At 42.7% G+C, this 22,130-nt stretch overlaps 1 protein-coding gene across 2 annotated transcripts in view; it reads right to left on the bottom strand.

Moving 5' to 3' along the window:
* The window catches only part of PELI2 (pellino E3 ubiquitin protein ligase family member 2), a 194,508-nt gene that overhangs the window by 133,994 nt on the left and 38,384 nt on the right, over positions 1 to 22,130 (bottom strand). For both annotated transcript variants that reach the window (XM_047737114.1, XM_047737115.1), the window contains exon 2: positions 8,906 to 9,035. In XM_047737114.1, coding sequence (XP_047593070.1) covers positions 8,906 to 9,035 — 130 coding nt within the window. The remainder of the gene's footprint in view (positions 1 to 8,905; positions 9,036 to 22,130) is intronic.

The following is a 22,130-nucleotide window of genomic DNA, read 5'->3' as shown; positions in this document are numbered from 1 at the left end:
GTTTAGTGCTCTGATATATCATGCCAGCTCTTTCTGGCCTGCCAGGTCTCTGTGGATAAGTCTGCTGCCAATCTAATATTTTTACCATTGTATGTTACAGACTTCTTTTCCCGGCCTGCTTTCAGGATTTTCTCTTTGTCACTAAGACTTGTAAATTTTACTATTAGGTGATAGGGTGTGGACCTATTCTTATTGATTTTGAGGGGGGTTCTCTGAACCTCCTGGATTTTGATCCTTGTTCCCTTTGCCATGTTGGGGAAATTCTCTCCAATAATTCTCTCCAATATACCTTCTGCTCCCCTCTCTGTTTCCTCTTCTTCTGGAATCCCAATTATTCTAATGTTGTTTTGTCTTATGGTGTCACTTATCTCTCGAATTCTCCCCTCGTGGTCCAATAGCTGTTTGTCCCTCTTTTGCTCAGCTTCTTTATTCTCTGTCATTTGGTCTTCTATATCACTAATTCTCTCTTCTGCCTCATTTATTCTAGCAGTGAGAGCCTCCATTTTTGATTGCACCTCATTAATAGCTTTTTTGATTTCAACTTGGTTAGATTTTAGTTCTTTTATTTCTCCAGAAAGGGCTTTATATCTCCCGAGAGGGTTTCTCTAATATCTTCCATGCCTTTTTCGAGCCCAGCTAGAACCTTGAGAATCGTCATTCTGAACTCTATATCTGACATATTACCAATGTCTGTATTGATTAGGTCCCTAGCCTTTGGTACTGCCTCTTGTTCTTTTTTTTGTGGTGAATTTTTCCGCCTTGTCATTTTCTCCAGATAAGAGTATATGAAGGAGCAAGTAAAATACTAAAAGGGTGGCAACAACCCCAGGAAAATATGCTTTAAGCAAATCAGAAGAGATCCCAAATCGTGAGGGGGGAGAAAGGGGATAAAAAGAGGTTCAGAAAGAAAAAAAAAAAAAAGGAAGCAACTAAAAAAAGAAAACGAATAAAGAAAATATATAAAAAAGAAATATATATATATATATATATATTAGATAAACTAGTTAAAAAACATTAAAAAAGAAAAGGGTAAAAGTTAGAAAAAATAGCAGAAGATGAGAAAAAAAATTGAAAAAGAAAAAAAATTAAATTAACTGCAAGGCTAAAGAATCATGGGGAGAAGGCCAGGAGTTCCATGCTTTGCTTTCTCCTCCTCTGGAATTCTGCCGCTCTCCTTGGTATTGAAACTGCACTCCTTGGTAGGTGAACTTGGTCCTGGCTGGGTTTCTTGTTGATCTTCTGGGGGAGGGGCCTGTTGTAGTGATTCTCAAGTGTCTTTGCCCCAGGCGGAGTTGCACCGCCCTTACCAGGGGCCGGACTGAGTAATCCACTCGGGTTTGCTTTTGGGAGCTTTTGTTCCCTGAGCGCTTTCCGTAGAGTTCCGGAGGACCGGAATGAAGATGGCGGCCTCCCAGTCTCCTGCCCACAGGAGCCAAGAGCCCGGGGCCCCACTCCTCAGTGTGCCCTCAGAGAACAGCGCCCAATTACTCCCGTCTGCCTGGCCTCTGGCTGCGCTCTGAGCTGACCGAGCCTGCGACCGGTTCAAGGTAACCCCGAGATTAGAGCTCACTCCTCGGCTCTGTCTCTGTAGCCGGCTTCCCCGTTCTAATACCTGTAAGCTCTGCGACACTCAGACACCCCCGATCTTTCTGTGACCCTGTGGGACCTGAGGCCACGCTGACCCTGCATGGGCTTCACCCCAGTTAAGCCTCTGGAGCGATGTCCCTCAGTGGAACAGAGTTTTTTAAAAGTCCTGATTTTGTGCTCCGTTGCTCCATCACTTGCTGGGAGTCAGCCCCTCCCCCCACGGTCTATCTTCCTGTCCCTTTGGATTTGATCTCCCGTTGTATTTGTAGGTGTTTGCAATCTTTAGATAAGCTATCTAGCTGATCTCCTGCTACCTGAAGTAGTCTCAGCCTGCTACTTCTACGCCATCTTCAATCCATCCCTCTGCCCATTTTTAAATCAGACAGTTTTGGTATTGAGTTGTAGGAGTTCCTCATAGATTTTGGATATTCACTCCTTATCAAATATAGGATTTTAAAATCCTATTTCTCCTATTCTCGAAGTTGCCTTTTCATCTTGTTGACCATTTCCTTTGCTGTGCAGAAGCTTTTTAGTTTGGTGTGGTCTCACTTGTTTATTTTTGCTTTCGTTGCCTTCACTTTTGGTGTCAAGAAATCAATCATTGCCAGACCTATGTTAAGGAGTTTATTCCCTATATTTTACTCTAGGAGTTTTATAGTTTAAGGTCTTATGTTCAAGTCTTTGATCCACTTTATGCTGTTTTTTTGTGTATGGAGTTAGATAGGGGACCAGTTTCATTCTTTTGCATGTGGCTGTCCAGTTTTTCCAATGCCATTTATTGAAGAGACTGTCTTTCCCCCTTTGATTACTCTTGGCTCCTTTGTAATTAAATAGACCATATATGCATGGGTTATTTCTGGGCTCTCTATTCTGTTCCACTGACCTGGGGGTATGTTTATATGGCAATACCATCCTGTTTTGATTACTATTAAGTTTGTGATACAGTTAGATATCAGAGAGCATAATGCCTCCAGCTTTGTTCTTCTGCTTCAACGCTGGCTTGGATATTTGGGTTTTTGGGTGGTTCCACACATGCTTTCAGGCTCTTAATTCTACTTCTCTGAAAAATACCATTGGAATTTTCATAGGTATCGCATTGAATCTATAGATTGCTTTGGGTAGTATGGACATCCATGTTTGTTTATGCTCATGAGCTGGAAGCATGGTCTTTCCATCTATTTGTGTCTTCAGTTCCTTCCATCAACATCGTATAGTTTTCAGTGGACCTATCTTTCACATCCCTGGTTCAACTTATTCCTATTTTATTCTTTCTGACGCAATTGCAAATGGGATTATTTTAATTTCTGAGTTTGTTACTGATTATTGTATACTGATTTTCTATCTTGCAACTTTACTGAATTTGTCTAACAGTTTTTTGGTGCGGTCTTCTGGGTTTTCTCTACATAATATTATGTCATCTGCAAATAAACCATGTTACTTATTCCTTCCCAATTTGGAAGACTAGCTCCTTTTCTTGCCTAACTACTCTGCCTAGGACTTCTAGTACTATACTGAACAAAAGTGGCCAGACTGGGCATTCTGGTCTTGTTCCCGATCTTAGAGAAAACGCTTTTGGTTTTTTACCATTGACTACGAGATTAGCTGTCGGCTTGTCACATATGGCTTTTATTAGGTTGAGGTACATTTCTTCTGTACCAAATTTGTTCAATATTTTTTAATCATAAATGGATGTTGAATTTTGGGTGTTTTTCCTTATCTATTGGGATGATCGTAAGACTCTTACTCTCATATTGTTAATGTAGTGTATTACACTGATTTGCAGATGTTGAATCATTCTTGCATCCCAGGAATAAATCCCACTTGACCATGGTGTATGATCCTTTTATTGTACTGTTGAATTTGGTTGTTGGTATTTTAAGAATTTTTACATCTACATTCAATCAATCAGGGATAATGGCACGTGATTTTCTTCTCTTCTAGTGTCCTTATCTGGTTTTGGTATCAGGGTAATGCTGGCCTTATAAAAAGTTTCAAAGTAGTCCCTCTCCAATTTTTGGAAGATGAGAAGAACTCCTGTTAATTCTTATTTAAATGTTTGGGAGGTTTCACCAGTGAAGTCTTCTGGTCCTGTACTTTTAATTAGCAGTCAAACCTCTAAATAACCTCCTTACTAATAATTGGTCTGTTGAGATTTTCTATTTCCTCATGACTCAGTAGGTTGTATGTTTCTAGGAATTTATCCATTTCTTCTGCATTGATCAATTTGTTGGCATAGGATGGTTCACTGTAATCTCATATGATCTTTCTTATTTCTGTGGCAGCAACTGTAATGTCTAATTTTGAGTCCTGTTTTCTTGGTGAGTCTAAAGATTCATCTTTATATTTTCAAAAAACCAGCTCTTAGTTCCGTTGCTCTTCTCTATTGTCTTTTTTTCTCTCCATTGGCTCCTGCTCTGACCTTTGTTATTTCCTCCCTTCTCCTACCTACAGGCTTAGTCTGTTGCTCCCATTTCTAGCTCCTTGAGGCATAAAGTTAGGTTGTTTGGGTTTATACTTTGTCAAAATCATTAAGATAGATTCCATTCTATAAATAAAGTAAAACGACAACAACAACAACAAAAAGACAACTATTTAAAAGCTGCATTGAACAGTCTGAGGATAATGATAAACAGGGGATTCCTCAAGCACAGAAGGTTGCAGCTTCAGAATGACTGTGCAGCAGAGACAGACCTCCCACTGCACCAAGACCCAGGCTGGACAGACAGACAATGTTTCAAAAGCAGACCCCGCTACAGCCTACAAAATTAGCTTGAACTAATGAGTTTATGTTGCAGTTTATATCAGAACGTCTGAGTTACTACCATATCATTTACTGCTACAGAAGAGGGTCAGTATCAACCAGGAGAGCCATTGCAGCACCAACAGCTCAAGAACGGTCCTAGCTGCAATGGTCACTTGAAATGGTTCTGACTTCTTGCTCAACGGTCACTCCGAGAGCACGGATATTTTCCATTCTGAAATATGCCAACTGGAACAAAGGGACAGTCCGTCACTTTTGAAAAATAAAAATGCCCAAAAAAGGAGATTTCAATAAAGCACAGCCTATAAGGGAACACGATGATCAAGACTTTTCCTCCATGACTTGGCTAAATTTAAACCATGGTGCTACCAAAATAGTCACCATCGCCACCACCAGCCTATTTACTGGTCAGGAACAAAACAGTTGCCCCACAGCCTTAAAAGGAAATGACCAAACAAAAAAGGACTTAAATTCTCAGTCTGATGAGGCCACGTCCTCTACTTAATACCCTCCAATGTTTCCTTTTAGAAAAAACCCGAATCTCTGTTCCAGATCGCTCTGCTCTCCTGGCTAACTCCTCCTGAGCCCTCACCTCAAAGCTCCCGTGCCCTCAGAGGTCCTGCCCTGTCCACCCCATCCAAGCCCTACCCCTGTTCTCACAGATCCATCATCATTTCCTGCCCTGCACAACGTGCAGCTAAGCATGTGTTCACACGAGAACCCACTGTTTGCCTCCTCACTTGACAATTCGCTCCATGCAGACAAGGTCTGCACACTGCAGCAGAACTAATCCTAGCGCACGCTGGGCCACAGAAATGTGCTGCATAAATACATGAGTAGACGAACGGTGAATAAACTGCTAAATTCCCTATGCCCGTGTAACAGAGCTGCCAGAAGTAGAACAAGGTTTTACTCTAGGTTTTCTTTAAACAATTACATAAGGGATGAAATAGCTGAGTATTACTATTTCAAGAGTAAATATACACAGGAGGAGAGATTATACGAACGAGATTACCCAACAGTAGCATGTCCTTGCCGTCCTCATGGGACTTTGTGTGGACAGGGGCACGCACGAAGACTAAGAGGCCCCACTTTCCAGCAGCCACTACTATTCACAAGGGGGTACACCTTGGTGTGCCCCCAGGTGGTGGGGCAGACAGAAGAAACATAGGATGTCAGCACTTGGCCTTCTGATTAACCATGGTAACCACACCTGCCGTTCTAGGTCTCCTGTCTGCCAAGTCCAAATCAAAGAGGACCCTTTCATTACCCATACTGTAGAATGAGAAATTTCAGAGCAGACAAACCACAGCTGATGCAGGCCCAACAGCTTTTGCCAAGTATACCACATACCCTGGCATTCTGACAGGAAATGGTGTGCGCAAGAAAGAAGTAAAAAAAGGCCAGCAGGCCCTGGGATGGGTCCAGAGGCAGAGACTCACAAAGAAGGGTGCCCACAGGTACCAGAGAAAGGGAGTCCAGGGTGAAGTCAACACGTTACTGCAAAACCCAAGTGGGCTAACAACTGAGCTGAGGACAGGCTGAAGGGCTGGAGGTCTTTAGACAAGAAAGCTGTGCAGTAGAATCTACTGGAGAGTATGGTCACTTTCAAGTGACAGTGGACTCTAAGGTACACTATGTAAGTGGGAAAAGTGAAGGGAGAGTCAAACTATCACAAGGACGCCAATGTATGGTTTAACACAGGTTAGGGGAAACAGAGGGGCCCAAGTACACAGTCACTGAAATATGCACAAGATGGACTGCAGGTGGGTGAGGCCAAGAGATGCAGGGGAAGAGGCAGCTTATGTCAATAATGTAGGGATAAAGAACAGACTGAAAGGGAAACACAATGAAATAATTTCTAGTTCCATAAACTGGAAAGATGGTGGGGAGAAGGGGAAGAGGAAAAAAGACTGTTGGTGGGGAAAAAAAAAATCAGCATTCAGTTCAGGTGAGGCAGGAGGAGGAACATTTGAAAGAAAGGTTAAATGTCTAAGAGACTTTGTGTAGGGGTCAACAGAGCAGGTGGCAGCCGGAGAAGCAGGGCACAGCTGATCAGGGGTGGGAACAGAAGGAGTGAGGACCAAGGGGCTGGGCTCAGGTGGGATGGAATCCTGCGCGTGAGGCCCTCCTCGCACATGGCACCAGGAGGAGTAAGATGCAGAAGGGCGAGGCAGTAAGGGCGAGCTGATCCACTCACAGTAAGTGTGTCTGGTCTACTCCTCTCCCTCAGTCCTAGCCGAATGACCCCCGCCAGGCCTAGCAGCATCCCTTTCCTCACAATTGAAAATCTCGAAAGGGACAAAAAGGTAGTTGGAGCCAAGTCACTTTCCAACACCATTCAAGAATGTCCACATTAACCCTCGTTGATAGTCTGGTTCTCTCTGAGCTGTTCCTGCCCTCTAGCCTTTAATAATTTCTCCATTTCCCCCCTTTTTTTTTCTTCCCCCAAGCCAGAATCATGTGTTGCTTATAACCAAAGTATCTTGCCGGATTCAGCATAGCTCCTGTCCACAGCCACCTCATTCATTTTGTAGAGGAGGAAACCGAGGCCCTGAGAATATAGGTTTTTCCCAGGTTACAAGACCAAAGAGCAACTTCCCTACTCCTAGTAATGGAAACCATAAACACAGATTGAGACCAAAAGTTTTAGAGTTATTTAAATGTTAGGTGAAATCTAGGTATAAAAGGTTAAAGTTTTATAAAAAGCTAAAACTGGAGCCGATGGAGGTGGGTTAAAAAAAACAAGGGAAAAGCCACTGATCTTGAGAGTGGCTACCGGAAGATCTATTTCAAATTCCAGCTGTATTTCATATGTTATCACAATGCGAAGCCTGAGGACTCAAAGATTTCTATAAAAATGTTCTTAAATATCTGAAGCCGGGGCGCCTGGGTGGCTCAGTGGGTTAAGCTACTGCCTTCGGCTCAGGTCATGATCTCAGGGTCCTGGGATCGAGCCCCGCATCAGGCTCTCTGCTCAGCAGGGAGCCTGCTTCCTCCTCTCTCTCTGCCTGCCTCTCTGCCTGCTTATGATCTCTCTGTCAAATAAATAAATAAAATCGTTAAAAAAAATATCTGAAGCCACTGTATCAATATCAAATCTAAGCTTAAGGAAAATAAAGGTACAGAGCGAGGGGAAGGGAAGACGAATGCCAATCCACGGACAAATATGAGGACCGGGTCTACAGTATCAGAACATTCTGGCACTGATCACATGCTTAAACACTTTTGTCTTCGTATCCTCCAAATATTTTTTGACTATAAAATATTTCTCCTACTTCCTTAATCTCCCAAGACTGTTACTTCACTTCCCCTTTTCTCAGAATCTTTGTAAAGCTCATTTCCTTTGTTTTCCCTATCCAGCGTCCTTCCCTTCCTAGAACTTACTTTATTTCCCTTTCTCTAGCCAAAACCTTGGCTGCTAAATATTAATCTTTCCTGTTTCCTTGGTGTTTGATATTTTTGGATCTAACCATTCCCTCATTAATATAAGACAATCTTAACTGGTACATTCTAGGAAATTTTTTCCATGGCACAGCTTCAGAAACAACAACAGCAGCTATTTTTTTTTTTTTAATAAAAACATTAACCAAGGTGATCAGTTTCTAGGACAGAGCATAAATACCACACATGCTTCCTTGAAGCTATTCATTTCCCTTTGACTATGGATTTTCAGTAAAAATGGGAATTAAGTCTTATTTATTCCAGATGGTTCAAACCCATTATGATAAACATGTATAGCCAAAGCACCACATGAAATATTTCAGGGGGATATAATTTTTATAGAAAAGGAAACTATGTTACAAGTTAAATAATTTACTTAATTAGAAAATTTTCCTATCTAAGTAGATGGAACATATCAACCAGAATGGAAACTCAGGTTTCTCCCTATTTCCATATTAGAAAATAAAGTAGTCTTAAAAAATAACATTTTATATGTTTCAAACCTATGAGAGGAGATATAGTACATTTCTTACACAACTTAGCTGTTTGCTTCCAGTCTTTCTAGTAATCACCCAAATTCAATTCCATGTAGATCCAGATTATGTGAAAACTACTACTCAATAAATAGAAGGAAAAGAACAAATCTTAATGAGGTTTTACTAAGACTTACTGCAAAAACTCTTTAGGATACAGAAAATCATTTACCCTTCAACCACAACTATTCTAAATTGACACATGTTGGTTCCACTATATCCCAAGCAGTGAGCAGTCCATCATGGCAGGGGGTGGGGTTGGGGGGCATTTGCCGACCACCACTCAGGGGCCACGTGGCCATGTTTGGAGACCTGTTTGGTTGTCCCAATAGCAGTGGCAATTGGGGGTGGGGATCTAGTGGGTCAAAGCCAGGGATGTGGCTCACATATAAAGCACAGGACAGTCCATCCCAACAAAAAACTATCTGGCCTCAATGACTGACAAACTGTCCCACCAAAAGAAAAAAGAAAAGCAACTGGGACAAACAAAACAAAACAAAACAAAAAAACCAGTCAAGACAAGAAGTGACCATGCGTCACCACCCACCAAGGCCTTCCCAATACTGCAGGAGCCACCTACCTTGGATGCCTGCGGCGTGGATATCACGTGGACCGTGCTGGGTTTGACTCCATTCGCCTTTGGCCGCTTATAGAGAGCAAATCTGCTTTTCCTCCGGCCTCGGTCTCCATTAGGTAAAGCACCATTGTACCTATAAACAAAAACCAAAGTTCATTTATTTGTAGGTTTTTTTAAAGTTTTAAGACAAAAAGATGGAATAAGAAAAGACAGGGATGGTCACAAAAAAAAAAGAAAAAGAAAAAAAAATCACCCACTAAACACCCCACAGAAGGAATGGGCTGCAAAGGAGACTTCAGCTATAATGAAATTCAAATCACTTCTAGAAACTTAATTTAAGAGTGATGTACAAAGTAATTATAGGTTTCCTATCCTATAAAGTGAGACTCTTCAAATCTTTTTGGAAAGAGACAGTATAAATAAGCAAATGAGAATTCTGCAGAGGCTGTATTAGAGCCAGCTCAATTTAGCAAGTGTTGTTCTAATGGACCCCAGAGAAACACTCAAGAAATATTTTTAAATGAACTAGTTAGAAAATAGCATACTAATTAAACCTCATCTCTCACTCCCAAATCATGTTAATGTCTTTAGGATCTTTATGTGTAAGAAAACCAAATTTAGTTACTTGCAGTCTTAAAAGTTCTAAATTCTCCACACTCTCATTTCTAGTTGAACTTTTAAACTGTTAGGTGAGCAAAAACACCTTGTGAAAAACATAAAATAGGACTTCACAAGAAGGTTGCCCATAAAGAGGCCCGGGGCGGGGGCAGGGGGGGGATCTTAGTCCAAACTGTCCAACAACTTAAAAAGTCATCTGAAAAACAACGTCCTTATGCAGATTTCCCACATTAATACCTTAAGCTAATATCCATATTTAAAAGAAATGCAGGGGGCGTCTGGGTGGCTAAGTGGGTTGAGCCTCTGCCTAGGCTCAGGTCATGATCTCAGGGTCCTGGGACTGAGTTGGGCTCTCTGCTCAGAAAGGAGCCTACTTCCCCCCATCTCTCTCTGCCTACCTCTCTGCCTACTTGTGATCTCTGTCAAATAAAATCTTAAAAAAAATAAATAAATAAAAATAAAAGAAATGCAGGACTACACTTCCTATTTCTTTTTCCAATTGTATTTCTGACTCTGGCTTTAATGGGCCCCTGTATGTGTATGTTCTGACCAGTGTCTCCTGTCGCCCAGCTGACAGGACTGTTCTCCACCCCCTTCTCTAAAGAAGGTCAACTTGGAAGTCTTGTCTTTGCCTCCCATTGAGCCATGCCCAGGACAGGACACGGTGGCCAGGAGGGCAGAGGGGGCCCTCAATAAAAGTGGAAACAAAGAATTTGTTTTATAATTCGGTAGCTACAGTTTGACCATGGATTTAAATTATCACTTGAGGTGATTCCTGCTGTGTTTTAATCTGTTTCCATTTCCATCACAAAGGAGCATCAGCTACAGAAAAGTATCTCTAGAATACAGAGATGATTTATTGCGAGTCTCGTCTTTGTGAGGCAAGATCAAAACATGCACGGTTTTCTTACACAGATTTGTGATTGCTACTATAATGAATCTATCTGGGAATAAACCACCAACGTAAGCCCACTTTGTTTTATTATATTTCCAGATCACTTAAATCAAGATGAACATTCTGTATTAAGAGAAACATATGTAAATGAATTAAAGCTAGGACTCCCAACAGTTTAGAGGAATGGTGTTCCCCACTGAGGCCCAGAGGCAAACGGGACAAGATCTGGAAGCATTTCCTGTGCCTCTCAGGTCTCCCCAGCTCCCGGACCCATCTTCCAACTACACGCTGCTGGCTGAGATCTAACACAGCAAGAGGGTGTCAGATGCTTTTAGGGATCCCTCACGTCTGCACACCCTCTCAGGAACCCATCTCTTAATGGTCTCAGGTGTGTGAGGCACCATGGCTGAGAGAAGTGGCCCAGTCAGCACACTCCCCACCTCACTGTAGCTGAATGGCTGGGGGTGAACATCTGGCACACACTGGCCAAGGACATGCTCATTGTGGAAAACTCAAAATTGGGACAGAGAGAAAGCCAGCCAGGGTCTGTGGACGGCCAGAGCTGTACGATGTAAGTGCACCAACCGCGGCGATGTCCCCACCGGTCACGTGACACAGCGGCACCAAAGTGAGGAACGAAGCAGACAAACAGAGAGCAGTGACCAGAGACAAAGAGGATCCTCAGGGCTTGTGTTGGCCCCGTTGTACGCCGACCCTTGTTCATGACACATCTTTCGTTTCGGCTAGCTCAAGTTGGCTTCTGCTACCTACAACCCCCAAGTCCTATCTACTATAAAGGGGATGAGGGGCACAAAAACTAGGATCACCTTAACTTCTACAGAAGCATTTAAAAAGACCTGAGCATAGAAGCAGATGCTGCACGTTAAGCCAACACTAATACCAGTCTACAGACAGATTACCTACTCACTCAATACAGCTAAATGATGATCGGGGAACAATCGTACCAGAAATAATCAAGGTGATGGTGGAAAAACCAGTGTTATGAGGAGACAAATTTCTAATTAGGTGAAGCTACATGGTTGTTCAGTATTAAAAATGCCGAGTCCTAGAGCTACAGTGATGAGTATCGGCTTCCCGGTCTTCAGCTCTCTCCGCCTAAAAGCAGAGAAAGGTATAAGAACAAGTGTGATAAGACCTGCAACAAGATGAGACTAGTGCACAAAGCACGTGGGAAGAGGCATCAGGGAGAGCTTCGTGGAAGAGGCAGTGTGTGAATGGTCTCAAAACGGGAACCGGACTAAATGGGAATGCAGGGCAACAGTACGTACAAAGGCAAGGAGTGAGGGTAATTCAGTACTGTGAGAGCATCAAGGCCCACGGAAGAGCCGTAGTGGGCAAGGTGACAACGAGAGCCTCGTGCTCCGTGAGGGTGTGGCTCTTTGGAAGAATGGGGAGCGGTAAGATGTAAGCAAAGGACTAACACGACCAGACGTAAGGTAATGGCTGAGGCAGCAGGGTGCCGGACGACTGGCAGACTGGAGTCAAGATGGTCAGATGGGACAGCCGGCCGAACCACAGGCAAGTGTACTGGGTTGAATGGTGGCCCCCAAATAGATGGGTCCATGTCCCGGATCCTTTGGGAAAAGGGTCTTTGCAGATGTAGTTAAAGCTGAGGAGATGAAATCATCCTAGGTTACTGGAGGGCCCTAAATCCAGTAACAAGTGTCTTTGTAAGAGACACACAGGACCGTGTGAACAGAGACGCAGAAACTACAAATGGACAATCGTGAACCAAGGAATGCCCGGAGCCTCTAGAAGCGGGAAGAGACAAGAAAGGACCCCACTCCCCAAAGCCCCCCACGACAGCGTGACCTTGGCAGCACTGTGGTTCCAGGCTGGAGGCCTCCAGAACCGTGAGAATCCATTCTGTGGTCTTGAACCACCACGCCGGTGGTTACTGGTCCCAGTAGTTAACAGCCTAGACCAAAGTGGCGAGGAAAGGACTGGGAAGATCAGCTGAAAAGTTCCTAAGTGTTGTCTTCAGTGCGAGGTAAGCCTCAGAGCCTCCAGGGAAGCTTTATCAAACATGCACGCCGAAGTCTCGAGAGCTTCACGTGTGGAGTCCAGCGCAGGGCTGCAGGCATGTATCTGTCAGCCGCACAAGGAGACGCACCTGCAGCCACGGCTGAGCTCCGTAAGACAAGTATCAGTAGCACCTGGGAACCTGTTCGGCTGCACGGGGTGGAGGGGCAGAGGGGTAATGGCATACAGGCTTCTGGGGACCCCATCCATCTCCAGAGTGAACAAGGAAACACAAGCCAGCCCCTGACCCTGGGTCTCCCTCTGAGCCTCCCCTCCCATTCCATATTCCCCTCACGGCCGAGAATCGCCGCAGAGCGCCCCTCTCCCACAGTCCTGCTTCTGATACTCCCAGACTATCACTATCACCTGATCTTTGCCCCAAACCAAAAAGTACATTTGGCCATGGGTCCTGCCATCACCTGTCCAACCTCCAGCCCACCCTGAAAGTTTCCCATTGGCTCTCAGATCAGTGTGGCAGATCAGAGAGGACCACAGGTGCCCAGGACTTCTCCCAGGTGGGGGGTGGGGGGGGAGTCTAACTCCTACAGCTGGGCTGGCCTTAGGGCCTTGCTTACCAACAGGATGGGGAGGGAAGTGACGTGCTGAGATATTCTGAGCCAAGTCTGAAAGAGCCTCGCAGTTTCTGCCTGGGTCTTTTGTGAGCCTTTAAGAGCCATGGGAGAGACCTGAGACCACCACCATGCTGGGGGGTCTTCATCTAGGTACTCCGGTCAGCAGGCTCAGCTGAGCTCAGCTTTCTAAGCACCCAGTTAAGGCACCAGCCATATGAATGAAGCAGTCTTGAACCTTCCTGACTAGCCTATCTCCCAGCTATTACCAAGTGACGGTGATACCATGCAGGGCAGAAAAACAGCCCCGCTGAGCATGGCCCGAATCCCTGACCCACACAATGGAGCAATAAAGAAGAACTGTCTCTGTGTCATGCCACTAAGTTGGGGGTAGGTGATCACACAGGAAAAGTGATCTATCAAGCATGCTCACCTCCTCCTGACCGTGATCACAGGCTCTTCCCCTCCCACCTCCTGCCTCCCCATCCAGCCTAGTTTCCCCCAGGGACTGTGTGGTCCAACCTCAGCACCCAACACCGCACCCAAGCATAGGAGGCACCCAGGCATGGAGACCCGCCCAGGGCAGCTACATGACCAGAGAGAAGGACCATCATTTATACAGTGGAGGAGAGCCCAGAGGTGATTTTCCCAACAAAGGCAAAAAGTCATCATTCCAAGGAAGAACCCAAGAATGTTCCCCACCCTGGCAAGCTCTTCAGCCAGTAAGTTTGTAGAAATAATATTTCCAAGTGTTGGTGCCACCTGTTTTAGTCGAACAGGGGTATTTGGGTTCAAACCCAGAGGTCACTTTTCAAGCTTCCCATTAAGACAAAACAAAACAAAAAACAAACAACAACCAAAAAAATCCACTTATTTAGTAAGTGTGAAATGAAAATTTAACTCTTCCTATATGCAGGGCAAATAGTAGGTCTTAATAGTAAAGGTATTTGGTTGCTGTGAATGACAACAAAAAATCTGTGTAAGAAACCTCACAAATCAAGGGTTTTTCCTGGTTTCAACTGCGGAGTTCATATATGTTTTCACCATCATTCTCTGTGCATTTACCACGGGACAAGGAAAGCCGGGAGGGAGGCATTACTACTCTCCATGGACAGGCAACGGGCTCGAATGGTTGAAATACACACACAGACACGCACAGCTAGGAAAGGGCAGACAGAACCCTAATGCACACCTGCTTGTGTCTGACTCCAAATGTCATGCTTTCCAGTAGATGCTGACAATTTCTGAAGTTAAGGCATTTCTTGGCATATAACACCAAGATACCGTCTCAAGGAGATGCCTGCCACCTACACATGCACTTAACAGAAAGCATTTTCTACAGGAAACAGCAAGAGAGGCGTGCCAGGGGCTCCCCGTCCCACTTGGGAGGCAACACATTTGATCCTCAGCAGCCTGAACTTGGAGCTGCATCCACATGGACATGGGAAAGAGGACATGGAACACAGCATCCCAGACCGGGTTCCAGAGGCAGCCCAGCTTCCCGCCGCAGTCTGAACATCCTGTCCTCCCTCCAAAGCAGCATTTCTGTCCCTTGTACAGACAAATCACGAACAACTCCTGTAACCAAAGCAAACTGTATGCAGCAGACGAACAGTTCAGGGACATGACAAACGAGGTGTACAGACAGGGCACAGAGGCTGATGAACTCCTGCCATGTGGCACCTGCCCGGATACAGCACACAGCAGCTCACCTGGAGAGTGAACGTGCTAGTGCAAGTGCAAGAACATGCACGTGAGCCCGTAAGTGCCAGACACCAGCCTGACGTTGTTACAGCCCCGACTCCGTGCTCACTGTCAGAATGCAACTGGCCTGGCCTTGCCCAAATGAGCATTCCATCCAAAGCCTGGGATCCAACAGTGTCCATTCCTCTGTGTCTCACGCCACTGCTGCATGGTGTAGGGTTTTGTAAACCGACATGCACTGCTGGCCAAAGAACTAATTATGACAGGACCTGAACAGTCTCTCCCCTCTGGTGATTACCTGCTGCAGCTTTTTAAAACATCATGATGTTCATTCAGAAAATCGTCCTGGGCTCGGCCTGAAAATGAGAATTCTCCACGTCCCATTTCTGGTTGGAAATGGTCCTTGCTTCAAGTAGCTACTCAAGGTACAATCAATATAAAAACAATACATTCACTCAAGAATGCCCCCCATGAGTGTCTGGGGTGGGGGGGGTCAAGCCCCAGGGCCAGAGGCTAAGGGGCTAAGGATACTCACAAGATCCCTTCTTGCCTCCTGAGAGAGCGAGGTAAAGGCAGCCAAGGTAACAAAATGATTAAAAAAAAAAAAAACTGATAAACACTAATGAAAGGGAGTTAGAACACAATGGGAAAAAACCAGAACATTATGTTCTGAATCAGGACCCAGAATGTGGGATCGGAGTCATGGAACTCTAGGAGCTATCTGCTCTACCAGATCCAAGCAACCTCAAGGGCTTAATCTTCCCTTTATAACTTACACCGTTTTGATTGGATGCTTTTCGACAAGTTTCCTTTCGATTTGCCTAAGCTCCTTCCCCTCTACATGGCACCTTTATTTTTTTTTTTTAAAGATTTTTATTTATTTATTTGAGAGAGAGACAGTGAGAGAGAGCATGAGCGAGGAGAAGGTCAGAGGGAGAAGTAGACTCCCCATGGAGCTGGGAGCCCGATGTGGGACTCGATCCCAGGACTCCAGGATCATGACCTGAGCCTAAGGCAGTCGTCCAACCAACTGAGCCACCCAGGCGTCCCTACATGGCACCTTTAACCTGAGGCGGGGCTCAGTAACACAGTAGTTACCACGTTAATAGTGCAGGGACTGGGAGACAGGAATTCTAGCTCCCACTCCTTCCTACCCGGGCTGGAACCTACGGAAGATGGGCCTATTTCTTCAGCTACAGAGAGAGCAACACAAAATTACAAATTCTATTTCAGAGACTCCCAAGCCTCTTCGGAGCATTCCAAGTACGGATGGACACAGAAGGCATCTCACTGGCTAAAACCGTGGTCCTGGCTCAGAAAGGTGAAGGTCCTGGTGGTTCCGGAAATTACCGGCTTTTACAGATGTGAACCCCTTCCAAAAGCCTCCCCCGATCTTTAGGGCATTTAGGTTTGCAGTTTGCCTTTTTATTATCTTGAGGTTTTGTTTTTTTGTTTTTTTTGTTTTTTTAGCATCCCCAAACCAAAACATTTCCCAAAGTGAAATATTACAAAGTCTTTTATATGAGGAACATAGTACTGTCCCCACAATAGGAGATCTTAGGCTGTTCCTCTGGGCTTTGTACACAGGCACACTCCCCTCCAGCTCCTCTGCGGCAGACCCTACCCAGGGAGCTCTCCTAGTCCTCCCTCCCATTCCAGAGGGGACTTGGCTCAAGTTCCTGCACTCCTCGGAAGTGCACTCTCCCTCCCTCTCAAGGAGGAAAGCGGAAAGTTCTAGGTTTGCATTCTGCTGTGGTGTGCTGGGAGAGGAGTTCCGGAGAGGTAGGGACCCAGCCTTACTGGTGCCACACCTACACTGACTGCTGGGCTATCCTGCCTTTCTTTTTCGCATTTACTCAGTTACTACAGAGAGGGTCACCCTTCCCTAGGTGCTTCTTCCTCCAACCACCCTGTTCAAAAGGAAACCAACGAACCCTGCAAAGCAAATCCAGTCTACCTTAAAAACAAAGGAATAGTTTATGAAAAGATCATTCTCATCTAATAGTCATTTGCGGGAATCAAGATTTTCTCCTCCTTTTTTCATTTCAAATTGGTACCATCACTAAATCACACAGGATTTTTTTTTTTTTACTTAACTTTTTTTTTTTTTTACTTTTTCTACCTTTTACTTTGATTGAATCTTTGATTTTTAAGCATTGCTAGAGGGCCCACAGCAGAGCATTTTTCACTGAATACTTAAAGATATGCAAAGAATCAAGGATAGGGAAAGCTATTTATGTTACCCTCACAACATCTAAAACTATTTCTTTTACTCTGCCATTGGTTCCAACAGTCCAAAACATCTCCAACTAAATGTGTATTAATCTCGATGCTTTATGGCAGAGAATCTCTTGCTTACATTAGGTGAAAATTAAAGTATTACTCTTTAGTAACCTGGTTCCTAAAAGAGAAAAAGATCACAAAGAAAAAATTAAAATGGGGCCAAAAAAAAGGATTTGATATAGTTCAAAATTTGTATAGTTCAAAAACCACATCAGGATTTATCTCATTCTTGCATTAAGTACAGATCAAATCCCCAATGTTCCTTCTTCATCACTGTGACATTTGCTCATTTTAGCCTCTCACCACATAAGTTAAAAGGATCAGGTGTATGAACGGTATGTGGTAGGCTAGGCCACTGGTCCCAGTTCTTAATTCCTCCCTGAAGACATCCCCTAAGCTATGACTTTCTAACTCCCGTGAAAGTCCTTGTCCTGGACTTTGGGTTGGGCTAAAGGGAGGTTCACAAATGTGATGCAAACAGGGGCTGGAGGTGCACTTGGCAGTGGGGTACATCCTCTGGGCTCTCAGACGTGGTCACAGGAAGACCGTGTCCCAGCCAGCCTGCTAAGGAGAGACAACTGCAGGGGATCAAACCACATGCAGGCAGCACGAAGCAAAGCCATGGCATCACTGCCTAAGGCAAAGTCATCTCAACCAATCACGGACTCATAAGAATAAATCATTGTTGTTTTAAAAGTCAGAGTTTGGGGGCACCTGGGTGGTTCAGTTGGTTAAGCAACTGCCTTCAGCTCAGGTCATGGTTCCAGAGTCCTGGGATCGAGTCCCGCATCGGGCTCCCAACTCCATGGGGAGTCTGCTTCTCCTTCTGACCTTCTCTGCTCTCATGCTCTCTCTCTCTCAAATAAATAAATAAAATCTTTAAAAAAAATAAAAAAAATAAAAGAGTTTGGGGATGATTTGTTACTCAGCATTACGGGACAAAAATTAAACAAAGCTTTGAATTTCAAAAGCAAATTAATGTAAGTAGCTTCCTCCGTACCTAAAGACTTTAGGTCAGAGACACAGAAAACATCATACACACACACACACACACACACACATATATACGTTATGTATATATATACACACACACACAGTTTTATATAAAGACTTCTATTCTGAAGGGAAAAGATTAGAATTCCAAATGTGTCTCTTTTTAAATTAAGAAAAAACTGACATTAAAAAATGTGTACTTTTTAAAGAGGGTGACGAAATATCAAACTGTAGGTCTTTTCAATAAATTATGTCAGTTAAAAGCTGTGGTCCCTCAAATAAGTTATATGTATATGTAAGGTCTTAGTCTCTAAAAATCAAATTTAGTAATCTGATCCTAATTTTTTATGTCTATTTGGCAAAGCACTGATCCTTTTAAATGTTTATATACAACTTCTACCATAGTAAAAGGCCTCTAAAAAGTGAGGTTGCCAGAAAAGGGAGCATCTAAAACTAGCACTGGGTCCATCATCTAATGTATACTAAAGCTCTGAGCATTTCAGATCAAGAACTTGATATGCAAAGATTTTATTACTGGCCCAAAGAATTATAGCCAGAAATTGAAACTAGCATTGGAATCTCTTCTGTCTCATTAAGTTATAACTATTCCTAACCACTAAAATAATTACTTCAAATCTCCTTTCCTTTTTCAAAATTTCTCCTAAAAGACTCACACTAATGTAACCTTTGTTTACTTTAAACTTTTAGCATACACACACGGAATTTAGAAATTCCTAGAAATATAGATGTGTCAGAGTAAGCAAGCCCAGCTTTTAAAAAACTTGTTGGGCAATGCCCTAATGAATTAAGAGATATATAATTGATATTGCATGTAACAACTAAGTTCAAGATGGTTATAAAATACATTCACTTTAATCAATTACCCATGACAGAACAGGGAGGAGGGAGGGGAGGGTTTACACCAAATGTAAATACTGCATTTAGCGAGCTGCAAAGCTTAAAGCCAGTGGTGGCGTCACATCATGCATATTGAGGCTACATGGATTCACATCCTTTCATGTACCTTTTCTAAAGATTCTTTTATTTCTAGAAGACCTACATATAATAGTTGAAATACAAGATTAGAAAATATTAGAACAGATATAAAATCAAGTTTATTTCAAAAAATGGAAGCACCTCTAAAACCACATTTTGTAACAGAAGTAGTAGGTGAAGGTCAATTACACAAGAGGGTTTCTTTCTGAGCATCTGTAGTAAATGGTTTTTGTGACAACCAACCTTCAGGGCTACAGAAGCACATGATCTACAAGTGAGTTTCATTTTGGCAATATTAACCCAGCAACTGCAAAAGGAAAAAGTCCTTCACATTCATCATGAATATGTTAATTTGTCAATGACCACAAACACATTTTTCATATGGATACTAGGAGTTGTCAACAGCCATGCATATCATCTGAACAAAGGGAGTACATTAACAAGAATCCAAAAATCAGACCATTATAGATTTCCTTCCCAAATCTTCCAATTTATAAATTCTTGACATTAAGGCTCTTAGGAAATTTCCAGCCATATTCAGAGAGGCACAGTTTGAGAGATATGAATGACCTAAGATATATATACTGATTCATTATATAGAGCTGTGTTATCCAATATAGTAGCCACTAGCCACATGCAGCTCTTTTTAAAAAATATTTATTTTCAGGGCACCTGGGTGGCTCAGTTGGTTAAGCGTCTGCCTTTAGCTCAGATCATGATCCCAGAGTCCTGGGATCTATCCCTGCATTGGGCTCTCTGTTCAGCGGGGAACCTGCTTCTCCCTCCTCTGCTCCTTCTGCTTGTGCTCTATCAAATAAAAATCGTCTTTAAAGAGTTATTTTCTTATTTTAGAGAGACAACAAATGAGTGCTCAGGGGTGAGGTTGGGGGAGGGGCGGAGGGAGAAGGAGGGAATCTCAAGCAGACTCCCCACGGAGCACCAAGCCCCATGTAGGGCTTGATCTCAAGACCCTGAGATCAAGACCTAAGTCAAAACCAAGAGTCAGACACTTAACCAACTGGAATATCTTTTCTGTTCCACTGGTTTTTGGTTTTTGTTCTCAAGTAATACCTTGTGCCCCCAACCAGGTGCCCCCACATGCAGCTATTTAAATTTTAACTGAACTTAAATTAAAAATTCCGTTTTTCCTGCCAGCCACATTTCAAGTGCCCAATAGTCACATGTAGCCAGTGGCTACCAAACTGGATGGCAGGGCTATCATCCCAGCAAGTTCAACTGGACTGGTGCTGGAACAGAGATTCAAGCAAGTCAGATCAAGAGGCATCTTCCAGGCACCTAGCCATTTGGTACTAGATCCTGAATCCTACTTTAAATTATCCCTCAGGAGGTCCAGAATTTAATGTTTTTGGACACTGTTTCTAAGAGTTCCTCAGAATAATGCCAGCATCAAGAACACATTCTCAAACTCCATCTTCCTTCTTGAAGAGGTTTTTCTAAGTGGGAATTAAAAAAATGTCCTACTGTCTTTGAGGGAAAGGAAAAATATTCTGGCACCAAAAAATGTATTTTACTTGAGGCCTAAGCATTTTCTCTAGGGACACACTTTGGAATGTGCGATGTAAGTTCTCGCAAAGTGTGATTCACTTATAAAAATTCACTTTATAAACAACTTCCAAATTCAGACTTACACAGATATTCAAAGGGCATCTGATAAGCTGCTTTCGCTCAGATTCATGTTTTTAAGAGCTCAGAAGGGTATTTCCTTCCCACAATTACTTAAAGTAAAACAGTAAAAGTATTTGTATTAAAAACCAGGAATAAGGACGCTTATTATGACCATTTTTACTAAGCACGGTTTGAAAAGTCCTTGCCTAATTAAAAACACTGAATTAGAAATAAGGGGCATTAACTATAGGAAAAGATACAGAACTGTTATTCCTATAGCTAAAACAAGGTATTAGTTGAGAACAAAAACCAAAAACCAGTGGAACAGAAAAGATATTCCAGAAGTAGAACCTTGACTGTAGTAAATAGAAGGACCACTAGTCAATGGGAAAGAAATCCCATTATTTTATTGTGTAAGGAAACCAACTAACTAAAAGGAAAAAAAAAAAAAAGTGTTTAGAGCTGTAGCTTAACTTCCACCACAAAATTCTGAAATACGCATAAGATAAATGTGAACAACAGTCAAAACTAAAGAAAAAAAGAGCCGATCGCTGATTCAGGGATATGAAAAACAATGTTCTAAACACAGTGGTGGGCGCCTGGGTGGCTCAGTCAGTTAAGTGAGGGATACCTGGTTTCACTCAGGTCATGATCTAAGGGTCAGTGGGTTCAGCACAGACTCTGTCCCCCACCTCCCCTTGCTGCAATCTCCAAAAAAAAAAAAAAAAAAAAAGTGAAAAAAATTACAAAGAAAAGGATTGGTACACTTAAATATGTAAAAATCTGAACTTCTGCATATCAAAAGTTGTAAGATTATTTATCTAAAGCTAGAAAAAATATTGGCAATAATATGACAGTAACTTAATATCTTTAATTAGTAAATATTTTTAGAGGGGAAAAAACCGACATCCCCATAAATATACAATGGAAAAATAGACAAAGAACATGAACAGAAAATTCAGAAAAATGAAAAATGGCTAGTGAACACTTTTTAAATATTCAATCTCATCAGTAATCAAAGAAATGCAAATTAAGGATTATTATTTGCCAATAAAATTACCAAACTAGTAAAGTGACCCCTTACTCTCACACACCTCTGGAGAGAATGTTAACTGGTATAATCTCTGTAAAATAACTTAGCAACATGTAGCAACACCCTTATAAAAGCACTTAGGTACTTTTATACCTAGTAATTCTATTTTGAGAGATCTATTCTCAGGACTTTATTTTGAAATGAGAGTTTTATGCACAAAGATGTTAATTATGTCGTTATTCATAATGGCAAAAACTGCAAATAGTCTAAACATTCAAAAATAATGGATTAAGTCAATCCTGTAGTTCTACACAAAACTGTGTTTACCACAAATGTTTAATAGCAATGAAAAAGGATTATAAAAACCAGAATACAAAATGTACCTTTAACATGGTCAGAGTATTTAATATTCATAGGAAAAACTGAAATACACCAGTATATTAAGTGATTATGGCTAGACATAGAATT

This window comes from Lutra lutra, chromosome 7 (assembly GCF_902655055.1).
Source record: "Lutra lutra chromosome 7, mLutLut1.2, whole genome shotgun sequence".
NCBI lineage: Eukaryota > Metazoa > Chordata > Mammalia > Carnivora > Mustelidae > Lutra > Lutra lutra.
This window is presented reverse-complemented; position numbering and strand designations above follow the sequence as displayed.